Source organism: Myotis davidii, unplaced genomic scaffold, assembly GCF_000327345.1.
Source record: "Myotis davidii unplaced genomic scaffold, ASM32734v1 scaffold125, whole genome shotgun sequence".
In the NCBI taxonomy this organism is placed as follows: domain Eukaryota; kingdom Metazoa; phylum Chordata; class Mammalia; order Chiroptera; family Vespertilionidae; genus Myotis; species Myotis davidii.
This window is the reverse complement of record NW_006299390.1, coordinates 4,444,469-4,464,350: the sequence shown is the minus strand read 5'-3', so window position 1 is coordinate 4,464,350 and position 19,882 is coordinate 4,444,469. Positions and strand designations below refer to the sequence as shown.

Here is a 19,882-nt window from a genome sequence, read left to right as displayed (position 1 = left end):
TCTGGGTATGATATTCTCTTTCCTCCTAGTTGTAGAATTTCCACTCAGCCAGCCTCCCTGTGGTTCTGGATGATGTCCGTTCTGTCTTTTAGGTGTAATTTGAATTGGTTGTTCAAGGCAGCAATCTCCGGCGTTAACCTATGCCGCCATCTTGGTTTCTCTAAAAGTTTTCTTTCTAAAACACTTTTTTTTTTTCTATGTTGCTATCACTTTAGTCCCACTTGAGAATATTTTATATCCATTTTTGGCTTGCTTATTTCTAGTTCACACAGAGGTAAAATATTCACGCTCCTATGAGGTCACACTCATATTTATTAACTCTCAGGAAAGACTATTTTTATATCCACATTAATACCAAGCAAAGACAGATGAGTTTCTTTGTTTCCTAGTTATCAAAGATTGATTTTATTTCTAACCTACCTGTCCAATGATAGTAAAATCTTTTGAATGTCAAAGTAATTGGTTATGCAATCATTTAAATGTTCTGAGTTTTCGTTATCCACATATGAGGGCCCAAGGCTTACCTACTCTATGGCTATTAAAATAAAAACTGCTGTTTCTGAGACTAAAATACCCAATCCCAGCCCATTTCCTTTAAGATAGCTGCATTCTCTTTTCTTACCCCTCTTGCTTTTAGATTCTACTTTATGTTTTACTCATAAAGATAATTTATTCCCATATACTCAGCTATAGTTTTTTTTAAGATATTTTTTATTGATTTCAGAGAGGAAGGGTGGGGGTGAGAAAGATAGAAACATCAATAATGAGAGAGAATCATTGATCGGCTGCCTCCTGCACGCCCCCTACTGGGCATCAAGCCTGCAACCTGGGCCTGTGCCCGTGGCCGGAATTAAACCCAGGACCTCCAGTCCCCAGGCTGATGTTCTATCCACTGAGCCAAACTGGCCAGGGCGGCATGTCTCTTGATTGAGGCATATTTTGTTTCTTATTTTTTCTCTTGCAATACAGCCAAGTCTGTTACCACAGTAAGCATTAACTCACTTTGTTTTATGGCCTCAAATTGCAACCTTGGCTCCATTCAAATCTCTTATAATTGCATATTTTATATGATACACACGTTGGCAAGAACGTGTGTATAATAAACTTATCTTCATTGATTTAAAAGAAAACAATTTGTGTCACTATATCCTTCAACATTGAAGAGGCTTAATATTTCATTTAATTTAAAAATGAACCTAATGGATGCATTCTTGCTCCAGGGTAGTACAATTATATCAATAAGTCAAAGACCTAATTAGGATGCCAACTATTCTGTTCTGGAGTATTTGACAACTGGGTGTGAAGCTAGTTCACTTCGCCTTTCTGATTCCTACGTTTTGGAAAATAAATTCTTTGGCCGGAGATAAGCTTGGTGGGAAAGTGAGCCTTTTCCATGTGCTCCAAACCTCATGAGCATTCTCTGACTGAATATGGCATCGTTGATACAACACTGTGTGTGTAACATAGGCTGACCCGCTTAGCCTTAACCCGGGGGAGTCATACCAGTTTGGGGGAGGGGGCAGCGGCTCTCTCTGTGTGAAAGTGGGTACGAAAGGAAGTGAGGAAGCAAAGACCCTTTCAATCTCTCTACTTTAGAATCCCTATTGGGATGAGAATGCCATCCTTCATGGGAGGTATGCACTCGGAAATGCTGCCCCATACGAGCTGAGGAAGTCAGGGATCCCAGGTTTGCAGCAGGCTTCTGTGCCCCTCGTGGGTAGTTTGGCCAACAGGGCCCGCTGCTCACGCTTACGGATGTTTTTGTCCCTTACAGATGCAGAGCTTCAAGAACTACTGGGAAAAACTGAACGCCAACCTGGAATATGTTAAGTACTCCAAGCCGCACTTACACTATAACAACAGCGTGGTCAGGAGTGAGTGGCACAGCCTGATCTCAGAAGAGGTACGCGTGGGTTCATGACAACAAAGCAAGAAGCAAGAGCATGCATGTTAGATCCGGTGGTACCCCCGCGTCATAAGGCTGGCTTACCTTTGCAGCACCTCCCCAACTGCCAGGCACTTGTACGTTGTTGCTACCAATCTCCCAATAGGCAGTCAGAGGTGCTTCTCTGATGCTTCTTTGGGTGATGGAGCCCTTCCGTCTCTTGATTGTGGTGGTACATGAATCTACGCATGTGATAAAATGACAGCACTGTACACTCACTGTACCAGTGTCAGTGTCTGATTTGGATAGTGTACCATGTATAGTCATTTATATAAGATGTAAACATTGGGGAGATTGCGGGTGAAGAGACCTGAGGATTGTTGTATATAGTTGTAGTATTACTGTATATTAATGTATAGTTGATTTGCAATGTCCTATCTGTATATATAAAACCCTGAGCAACCATCCGACTGACCCACACTGACCACCAGGAGGAAGACACTCAATGCAGGAGCTGCCCCTGGTGGTCAGTGCACTCCCATAGCCAACCTCCCATGGCCCCTTCCCCCAGCCGGCTGGCCAACCTCCTGGGGTTCCTCCCCTCATCCAACTGGCCCCCCAATAGGCCTCGATTGCAGGCCAGGACGAGGGACCCCACACGTGCATGAATCTGTGCACTGGGCCTCTAGTAAATTTATAATAGTTTTAGAGAAACGAAGTTTTAATAATCTAGGTATTTTAACTGTTTACCTGGAAGGTGTATTTCTTTTCCCTGAAACTCTTAATTGTATTCCATTATGCCCTTGATGTGAAAAATGTCACCCATAATACCTTCAGCTTTTATACCTCTGACATATTCTCACTCCTAGAAAACAGGAAAAAGAAGGTCTAAGGCGTATGTGAGGAATATTCTTGATAATGCAGTAAAGTAAGTGAAACTGGGGATTCTTGTATCTGTAAGATGGTTATCATTTGACTTATTTTTTGTGTATCATGGAAGTAGCTTACTTTTTTTGTGTATCATGATGCTGTCAGCTTACTGAATGCAGTCAGTGGGGCCCTATTCTGGAATTTGATGTCAGAGTTTCTGGTGGAAAAGTTTATCTGTTAAGCCTTACAGGTTTGTACCCTGTGGATGGATGATTTGTAAGGAAGTGGTAGAGAAAGCTCTTATTAATTGAACACTTTAGGGGGATACAGACAGTAGGCTGATTTAAAAAGTGATATTGGCCTGTGAGCTTGCTCTTATTTTGAAAGCAGATTTTCTGGATAGTGAGTCATCTCAGAATGCTACAAGTACAGGCCCCATTCCAACTTCTGTTCTATTTTCTGTTCCCATTATTTCCAATAACTCAGAGCTGCAATTGTTCTAAATTATTGTCATTGTTTGCACTAAAGGGCTTTGAGTTTCATAATTGCCTAATGTGGCTTTTGCCAAGTTGATGAAAGTTTTTGAGGTTTTCACCCGCCTGAGAAACAGTTTCTGCAGGGGTTGTTAGAGGAGGATATCATTGTACGCTATTGTGGCTTTCATTAAAAAAAAAAAGAATGTTTCCTGTGTGAATAACATTGGCTAATTTCTTTGTAGGGTGATTTCTAACCTAGAAGCAAGAAATTCGGGTAAGAAAAGACCTGTAATCAAGCCTTTGGATTCCAGTCAGTGTTTTGTTTGTAACACCCTTTGTCCTTCCACTGGGGGTTGGCAAGAAACGCACTTCCAACAGTGCAGTGGAGGCAGCACCTTTAACATCTTCCTGTCCGAGCTCCATCCATGTCTGTCTTGTCACCAGGATCTTCAGGGTGCTGAGTGTGCTTTTGCTTCTCTGTCCGGGAGTGCTGGCCTCTGGCGTTCATTGTTTTCCCTCATGGAGCTGATCTAGTTAACATGCCCACGGGCTGTACCCACAGGAGGCGCTTTGGAAATTCCCTTGGCTCAGGGCGCCACTCCCTCCAGCTGTCTGATCACACAAGGGCCTTTGCCTGGTGTGCTGCTTTCATTTCGCTTGACACTTGGGCACTCGGGCACTCACTGGGTGAGGTCATAGGGGCGCAAAGATGAGGAGCCCCTAGGTAAGCCCAGCGATGTGGGGGGAGACCCTGGGCTTAGAGCCAGACAGGACTGGCTTAAACTCCTGCTGGGCCTCATGCTAACCGTGTCCTTTTAGGCAAACCATTTAACCATTTTGTGTAGCCCTCCTCAGGGCAAGGGTGGGGAGAAAAGGAGAGTGAATGCTATAGCTCTTGGCACAGTGGGATACCTGGGGCGGCTGGTATATCATTTGTGTGTGAGGAAGAAATGCTAACACATAATTTCTAAACCAGATGATAGGTGCTATGTAACCTCAGGGTGTAGGTGTGAGGGGCAAGGAGCGAGGGGTGAGGAGTGAGGGCAGGAGTAGGCATGGTTGGGGCGGGTCTTGACAACCAAGGGGACTCAGCTGGGAAAACTGGGGGAGGAGAATGCTAAGCATATCCAGGTATAAGCCCTTTTGCAGTCTTGTCAGAACTCTCTCCGGGTTCATACACGTCAGTCTTTATGTAAAAAGTTGTTGCTTTTATATCTCACTTATGTTTATGGGCTTGGCTGTTAGGTATATGTTGGGTGACCCTAACGGAAATTGCTTTGTACCGTGTATTGCTGCACATCCGCAGCTGTGGTCCACCATCATGCACCGTGACGGTGAACTTGTCAGCCAGCCCAGGCAGATGGAGCCTGGGCCCACTGCACGGCCCCAGGGCCCAGCCTCTGCCTGTTACCAGGCCATCCATGTTGAAGCCAGGGGTTGCATCACCAGCACCTGGCAGCAGCCGTTGGCAGGGTCCTGCCCAGTGCGCGGGGTGTGAACGTGTGGGATTCAGGGGTTTGCAATATGGGAAATGTTGCTGTGGTCTGTTTCTGTTGTTGCCTCCTCCCCCCCTCTCCCCCTCCCCCGCCTACCCGAGGAGCCCCTTCTGCTCCTGTCCTTCAGGCCTGACGAGTCATTTTCTCTTGACACCTTTTTGGGAACTTGCCCCTGCTTTGCTTGTGCCAGTTTCCTAGGAAGGATGACATCACTGCCAGAAAGGGAACACTCGTGTGAAATTCAGGGCTGCTGGGCTCAACCCTGCATTGTTTCTTCTTAATCATGAAGGTTATGTGGGATCCATGTAGGATTTCTCCTGAGGTGTCAAGAGGCATTCATGCCTCCCACCAAGAGTCCTCAGCCCGGGAACCTGCAGAGTTCAGTCCTCCTGACCAGCATGTGCCTCAGGCTCTGGGGCAGGAAGAGCAGGGCAGAGGTGCCCAGGTGCCCTCAGGGGAGTGTTAGGGCAGATCTTCCAATAACAATGCTCCCCTGCTCCCCCACTCCCAGTCTTGCTGGTGAAGTGCAAGTCACGGTGGAGAAAGCGCCGTTGGATTTGACCTTACATATCACTTTTCCATGTTGATTTAGTTGCTTTCAGTCTGATAACATACCCATTAGTATTATTGCCGCAGTAATTGGTCCCCTCAGCTTAGCAATTCCCGAAGACACTGAACTATGGGAGGCCAGGAGGAAGGGAGTCATGTGATCCTTCCAACAAGTCCCTGTCCCTGTGTTTGTGTCACCCTGAGAATTTAGAGAGGTTACTCTGTCTCCCATGAAGCAGTTCTTGGACAGTGGTGAGGTTTTGTGTTGAAGAGAAATCAAAGCCAGAGCCTGTTGCTGTTGGGAGATGTGTTCCTTCTCCCTTCCTTCCTCCCTTCCTTTGTTCTCTCTCACCCGGGTCTTGACCTGAGCCTGCTGCCCAGAGCTCTCTTGCAGTCACCTGAGTGAGAAGTTCAGCTGGCAGGAGTAGGTCACACTAACCTAGTGAAAAATTTTTATTTTATCTGGGAACTGTCATGTTTTCCCAATGACTAAGAGAGGGGAAACCCAGGCGGATTCCATTTTTTTCCAGCCCATTTCCTGCTTGACAATTGCTCTGTTTCATTTCAGAGCCAAGAGTGACACCCCTCTTGCAGGAGGAAGACAGCCACCAGAGGCTGCTTGTGGGGCTGGTGAGTGGTCTGTGGGACCCTGAGGAGGCAGCAAACCATGGGCTCCAAGGAGGGAGGAAAGCGCTAAGTTGTACTTCTCATCCTGATCTTGTTTTTCATTCTTTCAACACAGAATTGTGCCCAGCCACTGTACGCCCTGTGTGTTCAGTGGTAAGGAACACCTATATGGTTTCTGTCCTCTTGGAATTATAGTCTAGTGGGGGAGACACACATTAGTCAATTACCCCAGTAAAAATATAATTACAAAACATCATAAGGAAATGTACATTCAGGGTTTTTAAAATGAGGAAAAAGCAACATCTCCGTGGCATTTGTATTTCTGGTTTAAAATAAGACAGAATAAAGTATTCTTTCTCAAGAAGTCCTACTACTAGGAAGACCAAACAAATATAAAGCAAAATAAATTAATTAAAGATTAGAATTGGTAAATAACTCCAAAATCTTTAAAAGACTGATTAGAGACATCAGGAAAGTCTAATAAAATGTTTTTAATACTGTGCAAGCTTAGGAATGGGATAATCTACTACTAGATATGGCAAGTTAAAACATATGAGAACAGTATGTATAAATACATGTTCACACACTTCAAAATTCTAGTTAAACAAAGTATCCTTGGCAAATACAATGACCAAACCTGAGCCAAGAAGAAATAGAAGACCTGAAAGCACAATTACTGTAAAATAATTAGAAAAACATGCCAAAGATCATCTCCCCAAAGGCTGCAAAGTTATTTAATCAGCCTGTTCTTTCAAACTTTCGAGGACCAGGTAATTCTCATGGCATGTAAATTATTTTCAAAAAAAGATGGAAAGCGTCTTAATCACTTTAAAAAGCCAGCATAACCCTAAAACCAAAACTGACAATGAATAATCTAATGCTAATTAATAGTCAACATTCTTAATGGAATGTTGGAGGCATTTCTATTAAAATCAGAAATAAGTTAAGGATCATTGCGATTTTCACTAAAATTTTACATGGTTCTGGAAATTCCAGCCAATGCAATAAGAAACAAAAGTAAAAGAAGATGCTAAGACTGTCTAATACTACAAACAAACAAAATAAACAACTGGGAAAATGAAAAATAAGGAACAAGTTAGTAAGCTGCTGATTCTATATTTATTTTATCTTATTTTTTAAAAAGTCAGGATTAACTAGTTAGAAATAGTAATGGAAAACAATATCCCACTTACAAGTTATTAGCATCTAGGTTAATATTTATTAGCATCTAGATTAATAACATAAAATAAAAAAGCCAATAAAATGTCTCTGCCAGCAACTAAATGACTCAGTCGACACAGTAAAGAGGTGTAGGACTGTCATTACCAGACAGTAATGTGTTGTTGGTCTACATGGACAGCAACAATATGGTGCTTGTACAAAATAGTCACTAGACTGTAGTTTAATTAGAATCTTTAGTATGATATGTGATTAGAATCTTTAGTGTATAATCTGTATAAAAGTCAATGTGGAAAGAAATAATTTTTAAAAAACGTAGTCAATGGTTATCTATTTGCAAAAGAAAATTAGGTTAGATTCATCCTATCCCAAATACCACCACTTTATACCATAAAACAGCAATTCTCAACCTTTTTCATCTCAGGGCACACATAAACTAATTACTAAAATTCTGCAAAAACATAGTATAATTTTGATTCATTCACACTGGAGGCTATTGTGTTAGCTGTTGTCATTTTTTATTTGACATTCGAACAATTTAAAAATTGTTGTGGCACATCAATTGAAAATCACTGCCATAAATCAATAGAAATATCAGATAGATAAAGGAGTAGGATATACAATATTTAACTATGTGAAAGAATTTGAATAAGTGGATAGTTAAATAGTTTTGAAATAAAGAAGGCCCTTTAGTGTGTTATTGAATATAGACATATAGGAAAAGATAGATTGGAAATTTAAACAGAAAAACAAAAGGCAAACGATAAATTTGGAAAAATTGTTTGTGATATTTGTGATAAATGATTAACATTTGGTGTATAAGTAAAGTTTATAGGTCAATACAAGAACAATACATCAGCCCGGCCAGCGTAGCACAGTGGTTGAGCAATGACTATGAATCAGGCTTGCGGGCTTTATCCCCACTGTGAGCGTGCAGGAGGCAGGTAGTCAATCAATGATTCTCTCTCATCATTGATGTTTCTCTCTCTCCCTCTCCCTTCCTCTCTGAAATCAATAAAAATATATATTTTTAAAAAGAGCAACACATGAGAAGGGAAATGAATAAAGGCTGTGACCAATGATTTTTTGAAAGTAAATTTAGGTAAAAAATCTCAAGTCATGGGAAGAAAAAGAATTGTTTACCATTGCTATATTCAAATGACAAATAGAACAAGTATTTTTGCTTGCTTGTTTTTTTATTGTCTATCCAATTGACAACAATTTAAAAATCATACCAGCAAAGTTCAGATTACAGGGAGTTGGACAGCCTCATCCAGTGCAGTTGAGAATTAGTGTAACCACAATGGAAGGCATTTTGGTGATCTCTCCACAAACCTTAAGTGTGTGACCCAACAAATTCCATTTCTAGGAATTTAGTCTGACAAACTAACATGGTAAATGACTTTTGTTTGAGAATTCGTTGGAGAATTCTCACCAGGGCCTGGAGCTTGACTCTCAACTGCTCCCTGGGCTTTGGATGGATCAGAAATAGTTGCTCTTGAAAACGTTGGCACCCTGGATTTGTGCTCATCAGAGGAGGATTGAGGGTTATGCATTTCTGCTGGTGGGATCTTTAGACCCAATATTTTCATATTAATAAGGAATGTTAATAAATGGTTCCAAATCAAACCAGTTGCCAGTGTGAATGGGTGGGTTGTGATTTATCTAATTTATATCCTGTTTTCAGATGGTGTCTGAACTAAAAGACCATCTTTCGAGACATCTACAGGGTGTGGAAAAGAAGAAAATTGAACAGATGGTTCTGGACTACAGTTCAAAACTGGTGGGTTTTGCTTTCTGTTTTCCATCCCCCAAAGCCCAGGTATATAATTCCTAGTATATTTTTCAAATTAAGTTTTTGGAGGTCTCCCCTACTCAAACCAGTATATTGTGTGCTATAGATTGAGGAAAGGGGAAAAAAACACACCTCAAAACAAAGAGAGCTTGGTGTATTGCACAACCTTCCAATAGTGATTGTATGCTCATGAAGCCTAAACCAGTGATGAGTGTAGCATGGTTGCCTAATGTTCATATCTCATGTTGGCATTTTATTAAACAGTAGGTAATGATTTCTGTGCATGGAGGTTTATGTAAACATGAGAGAACTTGAAGCTCAATTCTTAATTAGCTCCAACAGTCCAATTAGGCCAGATTCCAGTTAGTTGTAGAAATACTACCACATTAGAATCTGCTGATGAGATTGGCAGCTCACCTACAAGATAGCCAGCCACTTACTGAAACCATGTAATCCAAATGAATGCCAATTCATGTGTAAATAGAAGTGATGTTTTTAGACTGAATTCTAAAGCTGTATTGGGTCCTTTTATAAAGCATATGGAGTTGAAGCCTGACCCTGCTTAGAACCTAGAAATAATGTGCCAGAAAAAAAAAATTAAAAGTACATAGAGAAAGAACACTCCATTTTTCCAAGTTTGGATAAGACCATTATGCAAATGAGCCAGTCAGTGTCAGATTCATATTTTTGCATTGAACTCTGGAAGATTAAATTTATTAGATAGGACCCTCATTTAATTTCATGTTTTATTTTTAAAGTTTCTGCCTTCATTGTAATCATTAGTGTCTCTTTTTAAAAGAATATCTTTGAATTTAATAGTTTATAATGTATTAGGAGAGGTTGGTATTCTCATATACTGATATTTATAATCAGAGCATTGAAACTACCTTAAATAATTCACCCTTGAAGTGGAGCTATACTGAGGGGCTGACTTTTATCGATGTGTTAGTGATCTTCCCCAGGCTGATATAACTTACTTTTTTAGTCTTTTAACTAATACCATACAACTATTTAACACATCTGCCTATCACCTTTACTTCTGTTGACTTTAGATTTCACCTTCCAAAGTATTAAGAGTTTTGGTTTAAATAATATTTTTCCCCATAGTTAACCTCATAAAAGTTTTGACACTAGTTTATGTGAAACACTTCTGGAACACAATAGGACCTGAAATGGTACAGATGTAGTCTCAGGAAACTCAGTGCCCCTGACTTTCCGCCTCAGCAGGTACTGATTGAAGCCAAATCTGCCTGCCCCAGCCCAGCGGCCAACAGCCACATCTCCCAGGCTCCTCTCAGGAGGGTGGCTCAATAGCCTTTCTAAAACAAATTCCAGAAGTTTCTGCAGAACCTGGACATATTACGCATTATCTTACCTGATTTCAGCTCAAGAGAAACTGAGAATCTATATAATTGAGAATAAATGGCGTTTGTCTGTGCCTGTAGGGAGACCCTGTCCTTTGCCCACACCTGCAATGCTTGGATGCATGGCTGATAACTGCTTAGTGGAGGCTGTACTAGTATTGACACATCAGTAAAATGTTGAACCTGGGGACTTGAAACCAGTCTTACTCCACAGCCCACGCTCGGGACTTCATGCTGTTCAGTATCGCCTTTCTCCTCACTGCCAGTGGTTGGCTGTTGCCACACAGCAGGCCTAGAGCAGACCCAGTTGCACTTGACCTTCACTGATGGACAAGGGCCTTTAATGGAGGGCCTGTTGGCAGGCTGGGGGAGCTCAGCTGGGGCATGGCCCGCACAGACAGAGGGTGCTCTGTTGGACTCTGGGGTGCATTTTCAGTCTTTCCATTTGGGATTCCAGCGCCTCAGAGCTGACCTCAGACAGGCTGGTTCTGTGTCTGGGAACAGCCGGAGCGCCAGCTGCCCCGAACATGCCTGTCAGAGCTGGGAAGCATAGCTGTGGCGCCCCGAGGGGTGGGAGGGATGAGCAAAGATTGACAGATTGTCTTTGCCCTCCAGCTGGACGTCATTTGCCAAATACTGGAAACCAGTTGGAGGAAACATAATCTTCATCCCTGGGTTCTCCACTTGTACGCAAGTATTTCTCGTTCTTTTGTCATGGTGTGCAAAGAGCCAGAACAACTCTGATCGCTGCCTGCTTTCAAAGCCTTTTTGGAACTTACCAGTTGAAAGCAATTCTCACCAGTCCTGACACCATCTCTCTTAGTTCTCTGCTCAATGTTTAAAGTTATGCCCCTATTATTTCACGCATCCTCTTTCCTGGCATGTGGCTGATGGCGAGGGGGAGGGGCACATGAGTTAAGTACTACCAAGAAGGGGAATTGAAGTTAACATAATTAATTATGTGCCGACTCCCTGGTTAGATTCTAGGCTTTAGGCAGGTGGTCACCATCATATTTTTGAGGCTTTCTACAGGGGTAGCCGTTCACGATGTGTATGGATTCCTCTGTCTGTGGCACTCAGAGCTACTGCTTAGACAAATGGAGCTTCAGAGCTGAGCTTCTTGGCTGACATACTGCTTTGGTCCTTCCCCCAGCAACAGGCGGGCCAGTGCTGCTGAATCTGCAGTCTTCCACATCATGACCAGGATTTTGGAAGCTACTAACAGTTTGTTTTTACCTCTGCCTCCTGGTAAGTCTTGGCTCTTTTATCCAGTTACAATAGATTTGTTCTTTCTTCTTCACATGGTCCGTAGATGAAGGCACATTATGAGTTTAAGGATGAGACCTGCTGTGTCTGAGAAGCTGTGTGTCTGGTGTCACTGTGAGAGAAGGGCCTGAGGTTGGTCTCTGCTCGCCAGCTCTCCCCCAATTATTAAACTATACTGTAGTTTGTCAGTAACTTTAGGGAGCCCAGTATCCCCACTTTCTAGGATACTTTGAACCAGAGGAGCTGATTCAGGGAGATCTTTCTCTGATGTCTGTAAGCCTAGTTTATCTGAACAAGAAAGTTAACACAGAAGGAAGTGGGTCTGGCTGGGTGTCAAAATTGAACTGATTCTTATGTGCTTAGAACTGTATTTTACATTCCCATGGCTATTTTTTTTTTTAATAACTGGCAATTTTTACTTCTTAATCCCTTAGCCTTTTTCAACTATCCCCTTGACTCCCCTCCCATCTGGCAGCCATCGGTTTGCTCTCTGTATCTATGAGCTTGTTTCTGTTTTGTTTGTTTGCTTATTTTGTTTTATAGATTTCACATATAAGTGAAATCATTTGTCTTTCTCTGCCTGACTTATTTCACTTAGCATAATACCTTCTAGTACTATTCATGTTGTTGCAAATGGCAAAAATTCATTCTTTTTTATGGCCGAGTAATATTCCATTGTTTATAATGGACCACGTCTTCTTTATCTATTCCTGTCATCTTTTTTATCCATTCATCTGTTGATGGACACTTAGGCTGCTTCTATATCATGGCTATTGTAAATAATGCTGCAATGAACATGGGGGCACACATATCTTTTCAAATTAGTGTTTTTGGTTTCTTCAAATAAATGCCCAGAAGTGGAATTTCTGGGTCATATGTTAGATCTATTTTTAAATTTTTTGAGGAATCTCCATACTGATTTCCACAGCGACTACACAAATTTATAATTCCACCAACAGTGCACAAGGGTTTCCTTTTCGCCACATTCTTGCCAACCCTTGTTGTAATGTTGATTTATTGATCATATGTCAGCCAGTTTAATTTATTCATATATAGCTAGCCATTCACCCATCATTAATTAATTCCTTTATTCATTCATCTTAAGCCTACATGTATATAGTACCTATAGGACTTTGTTCCAAGTACTTTTACATAAATTAGCACATTTAATTTTCATACCAATCCTGAGTAATAGGAGCTTAAATTGAACCACATTAAATATTTGACCAACAGAAATGGCACTTTTGTATGGTTTCACTTAATATTATTCCCATTTAAAGATGGCAATGTTGAGACACAGCAAGTTTAAAAATAACTTGCCTAAAGTCACACAGCTATTTGGCAACAGAGCCAGTATTGAAATCCAGGCAATCTGGCTCCAAATTCTGGGCTTTTGATTACTGTTCTGTTGCTACCTTTTGAATTTTATAATCCAGTTGAATTAGTTGGTGCTCAAACTTTGGCTATTTATGGGCCCAGAAAATCCCTATAGCGTCTGAAATTCTCTGGATCTGTGACATATCTAATATGGTATGGAATCCTTTATGCTTCCTCTATGCATACACCTTATCTTACTAGGTCTGCATGTAGTGAGGGTACAAAGCAGGTTTCTTTTGAGTTTGTAGAAATCTGAAAGTGGCCATGTATGAGGAGAAGAGATGGCTTTAAATTATTCCAATGGAATATGAATTGTGAGGAGCCCTCTAGGAAGAGTGAAGGGATTTCATGAAAACTGTATGTGGCTTCCTGGCTTAAATTCTTGATTATTTATGATTAACATGAAAGACTTAGTAGAGGGATGAATTGACACTTTCACATTTGTTCACCCTGGGTGAACAAGCTCCTTTTGTAAATAAATGAACTTGACTTACTGGGGACAATATTATTCTTGGGAGATCGTAAAAATTCATTCACTTTCTGCAGAACAATGCATTCTTTCACGGGGATGGATAAGGGGGGAAACCAGGAAAATGTTATCCGTAGTGACTGAGAATTATTTTAAGTAGACTTAACAGCTTGTGTCCATGGGTTAAATAAGGAAGAGTAGTTTCTATCCTTTTTCTATCTTTAAAAAAATACATTTTTTATTGATTTCAGACAGGAAGGGAGCGGGAGAAACATCAATGATGGGAGAGAATCATTGATGGGCTGCCTCCTGCACGCCCCCTACTGGGGATCGAGCTCACAACCTGGGCATATGCCCAGATTGGAAATCGAACCATGACCTCCTGGTTAATAGGTCGATGCTCAGCCACTGAGCCACATCGGCCAGGCATATCCTTTTTCTCTTAAATGTTTGTTTCCCTCATGTGACATGGAAATGGAAGTGAAGTGACACTGAATCATGCGTGTGTACAGGCGTGTATAAGTACAGGTTGTTTTTTCATTTACATGTGTCAGTGTGCATGCTTTCCAGGCCCCCTAGAGTAGAGGAAACTGAGTTTCACGTGTCAGAAACATGTAACCCGAATTGGTTAAAGAAGAAAAAGAATGGGATCCACAAAAAAGGAAGTCATGGTTTAGAGCTGGAGCATTTGCAGTTTAAAGGGCACCTGTGTCCCCCTTGCCGGCCAGAGGAGGCCAGGACCCCTGGAGGATGAGGACAAGAGTTCGCTGGAAAAGTTCTTTTTTGGAACCAATGCCTACTTTTAGCTAGTTTTTCCTGTTGCCAGAGCTGACATGCAGAGAGGAGGCCAAGAATGGACTGTTGAACTTGGGCCTGTGCCCTAGGGACAGAGGATGAAGGGTCATCAGGGATATTTAGGACATGGACACAGGGCTGGAGAGGAATTTTAAGTCCAGAAAATCTATAGAACTTCTAAACTTTTATTCAGAAATAATTTCATAACTTTTTTTTTTAAATCTTGGGAAGACTGTCCAAACCCATTAGAAGAATCTTATGTTGTTAATTAGCTAGTAAAATTATGATTTTCTCTTTTGGATCCAGGGGAGCTAGTGGACTCATCCACTGCTAGCCAAGCAACATCTGCTTGTGGGCAGAGCCTGAATTTTATGTGACCCTCGATGTTGCCAGGACTTGGGACTTGAGTTCCTCACTGCTCATGATTCATACACTGAGAGAGAGAGAAAGAGAGAGAGAGAGAGAGAGAGAGAGAGAGAACTCCATGATTTGTCTGAATGCAAGCCCCTGCTCTTTGGGTATCATTTCTTTGTCATGTCAGCTCCCAGGACTAGGCTAGGATTCTTTGTCATTTGCTGCCCACTTCCCATCAGTTTCCAAGCGTCTCCCATCCTTGCCCTCATTACCTCCTGCCCAGGTTCATGCAATTGCCTCCCGACAGGTCTTCATACCCCTTGAAGCAAACTGTTACTCTACCTCCTTCTTGCCATTTTAATATCCCAAAAGTAAAGCTCAATCCTCTTTCCAGGCTGCTTAAAAACTTTCAGTGCCTCCCCCAAGCCTACTAAATAATAAATTCCTTGCTGCCATTCAGCATTCAACCCGTCACATTGACTCAGAGCACCCTGCACTTTTCTTTCATAGACCTGGTCACGTTAAAAAATAGATATTGATTTTTTTGGTAATTATTTGATTTTCTCTCTCCCCCTCAGACTGGAAGGTGGATGGGAGCAGTTGCCCCTGTTTTGCTCATTGGTGTTCGCCCAGCCCCTTGCGTGGTATACAGACGGGATTTGTCAAGTCAACCTTTCCACTCTCACCTCTTGTCATTCCTGTCCTCCACCTGGTTCCAGCTCAGCCGGATCCGTTAATGTTTTCTGAACATGCCCCATACTCTCTTACCTTTGGGCTCCTGTTCTTATTGTTCTGTTAACACAGCTCCCGATGATGGGGGCTGGATTATGTTACAGTAGAAGCCTGGGTTAATGCCCCACAGCCTGTGTGCAAATTTCAACTCTGCCACTTACTATTTATATATCCTGGGCAAGTCTCCCAGCTCCCATGAACCTCAGCTTCTCCATTTAAAGCTGTTCCCCTTCATGGGGCTGTGTGAGGACCAAGTAAGCGAGTGGATAGGTGGACGGCCTCAGCACACGTTTGGTATTAGCCACTGCTGTTATCCTATGGGCGCTCCTTAGACCAGCGCTGGTTCTCAGGGCAGCCCTGCGAGAAAGGTGGTGGCTGCTCCGTTGGAAGGACGCAGAAACAGAGGCTCGCAGGGGCTTAGCTGCCCCAGCTAGTAAGCAGGTGGCAGGACTCCAGCCTCAGGCTACTCGCGCAAACATGGCTTTTTCTGCTGTCTCCCCCCGTGTCCTCCTGCCTCATTCCCACCCCCAGGAATCACATTTACCCTTCACAGCTCCCCTCATCTGCCACTTTTCCAAGAGGGCTTGTCTGATTCTTTCCTGGTCTGATGTCTTCTCCCATGGCTGCTATTTTTATCATTTATTGTTAACAGGGCACTTAGCGCTCTAGGTTTCTACAAGTTTGAGGAGCCTTCCCCATGATACTCAGGCTTTGGAGAGCCTTCCTTTCTATTGGCTTCCTATAGATTTACTATCTGACCATATTGTTTTAATTCTTCTTTTAGAATAAATAATTTAGTCCAAGTAGACCCCAAAGGCATACCTGGAGACTGGGCATAAAAGCTGGCTCCTTCTGGGTCAGATTTGTTTCCTCTTTAGCAAAATGGTCCCTATCCATCAGCCTTTAGCTGGGCATGTGGAGTCTGAAGGTCTCCTGTTAACTGTTCTCTTTTGCCATCTTACCGTAGCATTGCCAACTGCTAAACTGTCAAACCCTTTCTCATCGAGCCGTCTTGCACACTTTTCCTCTTTTGCTTAGGGAGGGACACAGGTGAAGGTCATACAGACTTGTTGGGAACTTACATGCCCAGCACAGTGCTTAGTCTTGGTAATGCGTAGCCTTGTCTTCAAGCAGCATTTCGTGGACTCTGGGAGCCAAGCACTGAGCTAAGTGCTTTATGAACACCGTTGTGTTCCTTCTGCCTGAGGTGCTGGCTGACCGCTGTACCCTCCCGCGTCTCTCATCCTAGGTTTCCACACTCTGCACACGATCCTGGGCGTCCGCTGTCTCCCTTTGCATAACCTGCTGCATTACATCGATGGCGGGGTGCTGCTCCTCACAGAAACGGCTGTTACGAGGCTCATGCAAGGTAAGAGGCTCCGAGGCCTGCGCTTTCCTGTCTGAGCACCTCCAGGCCTGGCTTCCCGGTGGTGCCACCTGTGTGGCCAGGGCCCAGCAGGGCTCGGAAGGGCCCACGCTTACGGTATTGCTTTGCATGACATCTTGAAATTCTTAGTATTGAACAAGGGGCTCCTCATTTTTTTAATTTTCTTTTTGCATCGGTCACCATAAATTATGCAGCTGGCCCTTCTGAGTGCAGTCATTTCCTGGAACCATCCTTTGGGCTAATTTAAAGTGTCTTCACCCTTCAGGAGACCCCAAATGACTTCTCAGTTCACACACAGCTATTCGACTCCTTTACTGGACACGGGGGCACTTGAGGACAGGAGCCTCTGAAGGCGTGTTTCTTAAGAAGTCACGAAATGGCTTATTTTCAGCTGATTAACACGATCATTGCAAAGCCAGACTTGAAATGCAAGAAAAACCAATGAGAAATGCAGTGCTTATATGATTTTGAAGTTTAAATGTGGTCTGTAGTATAATCGCTCTCACCTAACTGATTCAGTTGTGGTTTTTATAGATGAGTTTTGTTAATATATGTTGAAGTATTTCCCATTCTTGAAGGTACCTCCTGTTTTCAGTTAGTAAAATTGTTTTCTGACTAGCAGCCTGCTCCAGAACCACGTCCCATGATATATAGAAACCGTTTCCTTTAAACAACCCTTTTGTTCAGACAGACACAATGCTTAATACAAGGTTGGGAGATGTGTTATCAGGACGAACCGCTGAAGTACTAGTAGCCTGATCAGATAGTCAAATGGAGATTTCTGGTTTGCCTGTCACTCTGACTTTCTTGTAGATCTGGACAACACAGAGAAAAATGAGAAACTGAAATTCAGCATCGTCGTGCGGCTTCCTCCGGTAATCCTGAATCCCATTTTATTTTCTCCCTGAGCCTTGGCATGAACCTCCTTCAAGTTCTTCTGGCAAAAGGAGCATTCCCTTGATTTGGGCTGAAGTCAGTTGAATTGTTTCACTTTTCAGCTCTTTCCAAGAAACCCCATCCGTCCCCACCCTCTGCCGCGGTCGGCTGGGCCTGCCAGGCCCTCGCACCTCTGGCTCGGCTGGCCTTGGCACAGCCTGCCTCACACACTGAGCCGTTTTCTTCTCTTAGGAAACCGCTCTAATATTTACAGCTGGGAGTCAGGGGAGGGAGAGGGGAAACATGTGCTTTTGGCTTCTAAACTGATAAGAAATTTAAATACAGGTGAGGTCAGAAGGTCCTGGAACTGAGTTTCCTCCTCCTGCAGTTTCCACCAGGGCTGGAAAACATTCCTGGGTGGAAGGAAGAACGAGAAACATGAGGGACCTGAAAGCGTTATGAAGACACTCCTTGTTTTCGTGGGGAATAGTAGCTCTTGGATTTAAAAATACTACGAAAATATGAAATTCCACAGCAAGGTCTTCAGAGCCTCGACTCTGAGAACTCTGACCCCGCGCGCCAGGGCCAGCCCTGCTGCTGTTTACATACCTGAGCCCTTGCATCTCTGGCACGATCCTCCCACGAAGGGGTGTCGTTGCCTTTCTGGACCGAATCGGCTTGCTTTGTAACACCCTCTCCCCCTTGTAGGCTGACTGAAGCAAAGGCGAGAAGAGAAAACAAGGCATGTTTTCCATGGCCGGATCTCTCAGGGGATTGTCTCTGAACATTTATTTTGGTCTTTAAATGAGATTTTTTTTTTTTTTTTTGCCTCATATTCTCAGGGAATTAAAATTTCCTGGGCAAGACATTGGCAGAGAATATGCCTATAACCTTTCGTTTCCTATCAAAACAGCGCTTGGAGTTGGCATGCAGGACCCCAGCTTTGAAGAGTAGCGGATGAACTCCATTTCAGAAAAAGAGTTTGGCAACATCAGTGTATAAACTGCTTTCTCAGGGTTGCATTTAAGGGAGTATTTACTCAAAATTCAGAAGCATACCTCCGAGGAAATGGCCTTTTTCCAAAGGTCGTTAAGCATATAGGGCCTTTTAGGCTAACTGGTGGCTTTGGAATAATATTTTTAAAATTATGAATAAATTTAAGGTACATTTACTTAATATAGTGTGAGCTATAGTCTCCTCTACATGTTTTTCCATCCGTTTATTTTTATAATTGACTTTATTTTCTTTAGAGTAGTTTAGGGTTCACAGCAAAATAGGGTGGAAGGCATAGAGCTTTCCCATCCTCCCCCCGCCCCCACACGAGAGTGGCCTCCCCCGCATCAACATCCCCACAAAGGACAGAATGTCCTTTTATTACAGTTACTGAACCTGCATCACAACCATCCGAAGTCCACAGTCAGCATTAGGGTTCACTCTTGGTGGTGTTCATTCTATGAATTTGGCCCTCATTACAGTGTCGTACTTGCACTGCCCTAAAAATCCTCCTTGACCTGTTTTTCAATTTGCATCATAGCTCATTGGTCAGAAGATCTGCCGACTTTGGGACCATCCTATGAGTTCTAACATTATTTCCCGGAACCATGTGAGGCAGTTGCTTCAGAACTATAAGAAGCAGGTGAGCCAGTGTGAGAACGCAGCGCCACTAAATGTTTCTTGGATCCTGTTTGCCCATGTCAGCTTACCTATATGGACTGCAATTGTAGTTATTACCACTTTTTTTTTAAGTCTGTGCTGGTTTTGGATAATCAACTAACACCAGAAGTGGTTTCCTTTTTAGCCTCAGAGTTCTATGACCAACAAGTCGTCATTCAGTATGGAATTTCTGCCTCTGAACTACTTCATTGAAACACTGATAGAGATAGAGTCCTCCAATCAAGGTAATTCACTCCTCTGGCCTCAGAGTTTTCCCCTGGCACATCAGTCAGTCCCTATTTACTCCCTTGTACCTTTTCCTTTCCAAATTAATAAGTAGGTCCTTACTGCAATTGGTCTTAACTAGCAATACACAACTTACCTGGAGCAAATTACCAAAAGGAATGATCACCTCTGAAATTTTTAAAAAAATGTATTTTATAGAGAAGAAGGGAGAGGGAATAGAGAGTTAGAAATATCAATCAGCTGCCTCCTGCATCCCCCCTACTGGGCTGTGCCTGCAACCAAGGTACATGCCCTTGACGGGAATCGAACCTGGGACCCTTCAGTCCGCAGGCTGACACTCTATCCACTGAGCCAAACCGGTTAGGGCACCTCTGAATTTTTAAAAGGGTTTAAGATGTTAAAAACCCATTTGGTTGATGCACATGGCCTTTCCTGGTTCTGAGGTTTAGTAAGTTTTAACAGCCCATTCTCAGAACAATGTATTTT

General features: G+C 42.8%; 1 protein-coding gene across 1 annotated transcript in view; it reads left to right on the top strand.

Moving 5' to 3' along the window:
* The window catches only part of GSAP (gamma-secretase activating protein), a 53,792-nt gene that overhangs the window by 32,542 nt on the left and 1,368 nt on the right, over positions 1-19,882 (top strand). The window contains exons 16-26 of the mRNA XM_015571259.1: positions 1,775-1,903; positions 2,755-2,813; positions 3,474-3,505; positions 5,845-5,906; positions 8,770-8,865; positions 10,857-10,927; positions 11,395-11,489; positions 16,484-16,603; positions 17,435-17,496; positions 19,032-19,133; positions 19,296-19,395. Coding sequence (XP_015426745.1) covers positions 1,775-1,903; positions 2,755-2,813; positions 3,474-3,505; positions 5,845-5,906; positions 8,770-8,865; positions 10,857-10,927; positions 11,395-11,489; positions 16,484-16,603; positions 17,435-17,496; positions 19,032-19,133; positions 19,296-19,395 — 928 coding nt within the window. The remainder of the gene's footprint in view (positions 1-1,774; positions 1,904-2,754; positions 2,814-3,473; positions 3,506-5,844; positions 5,907-8,769; positions 8,866-10,856; positions 10,928-11,394; positions 11,490-16,483; positions 16,604-17,434; positions 17,497-19,031; positions 19,134-19,295; positions 19,396-19,882) is intronic.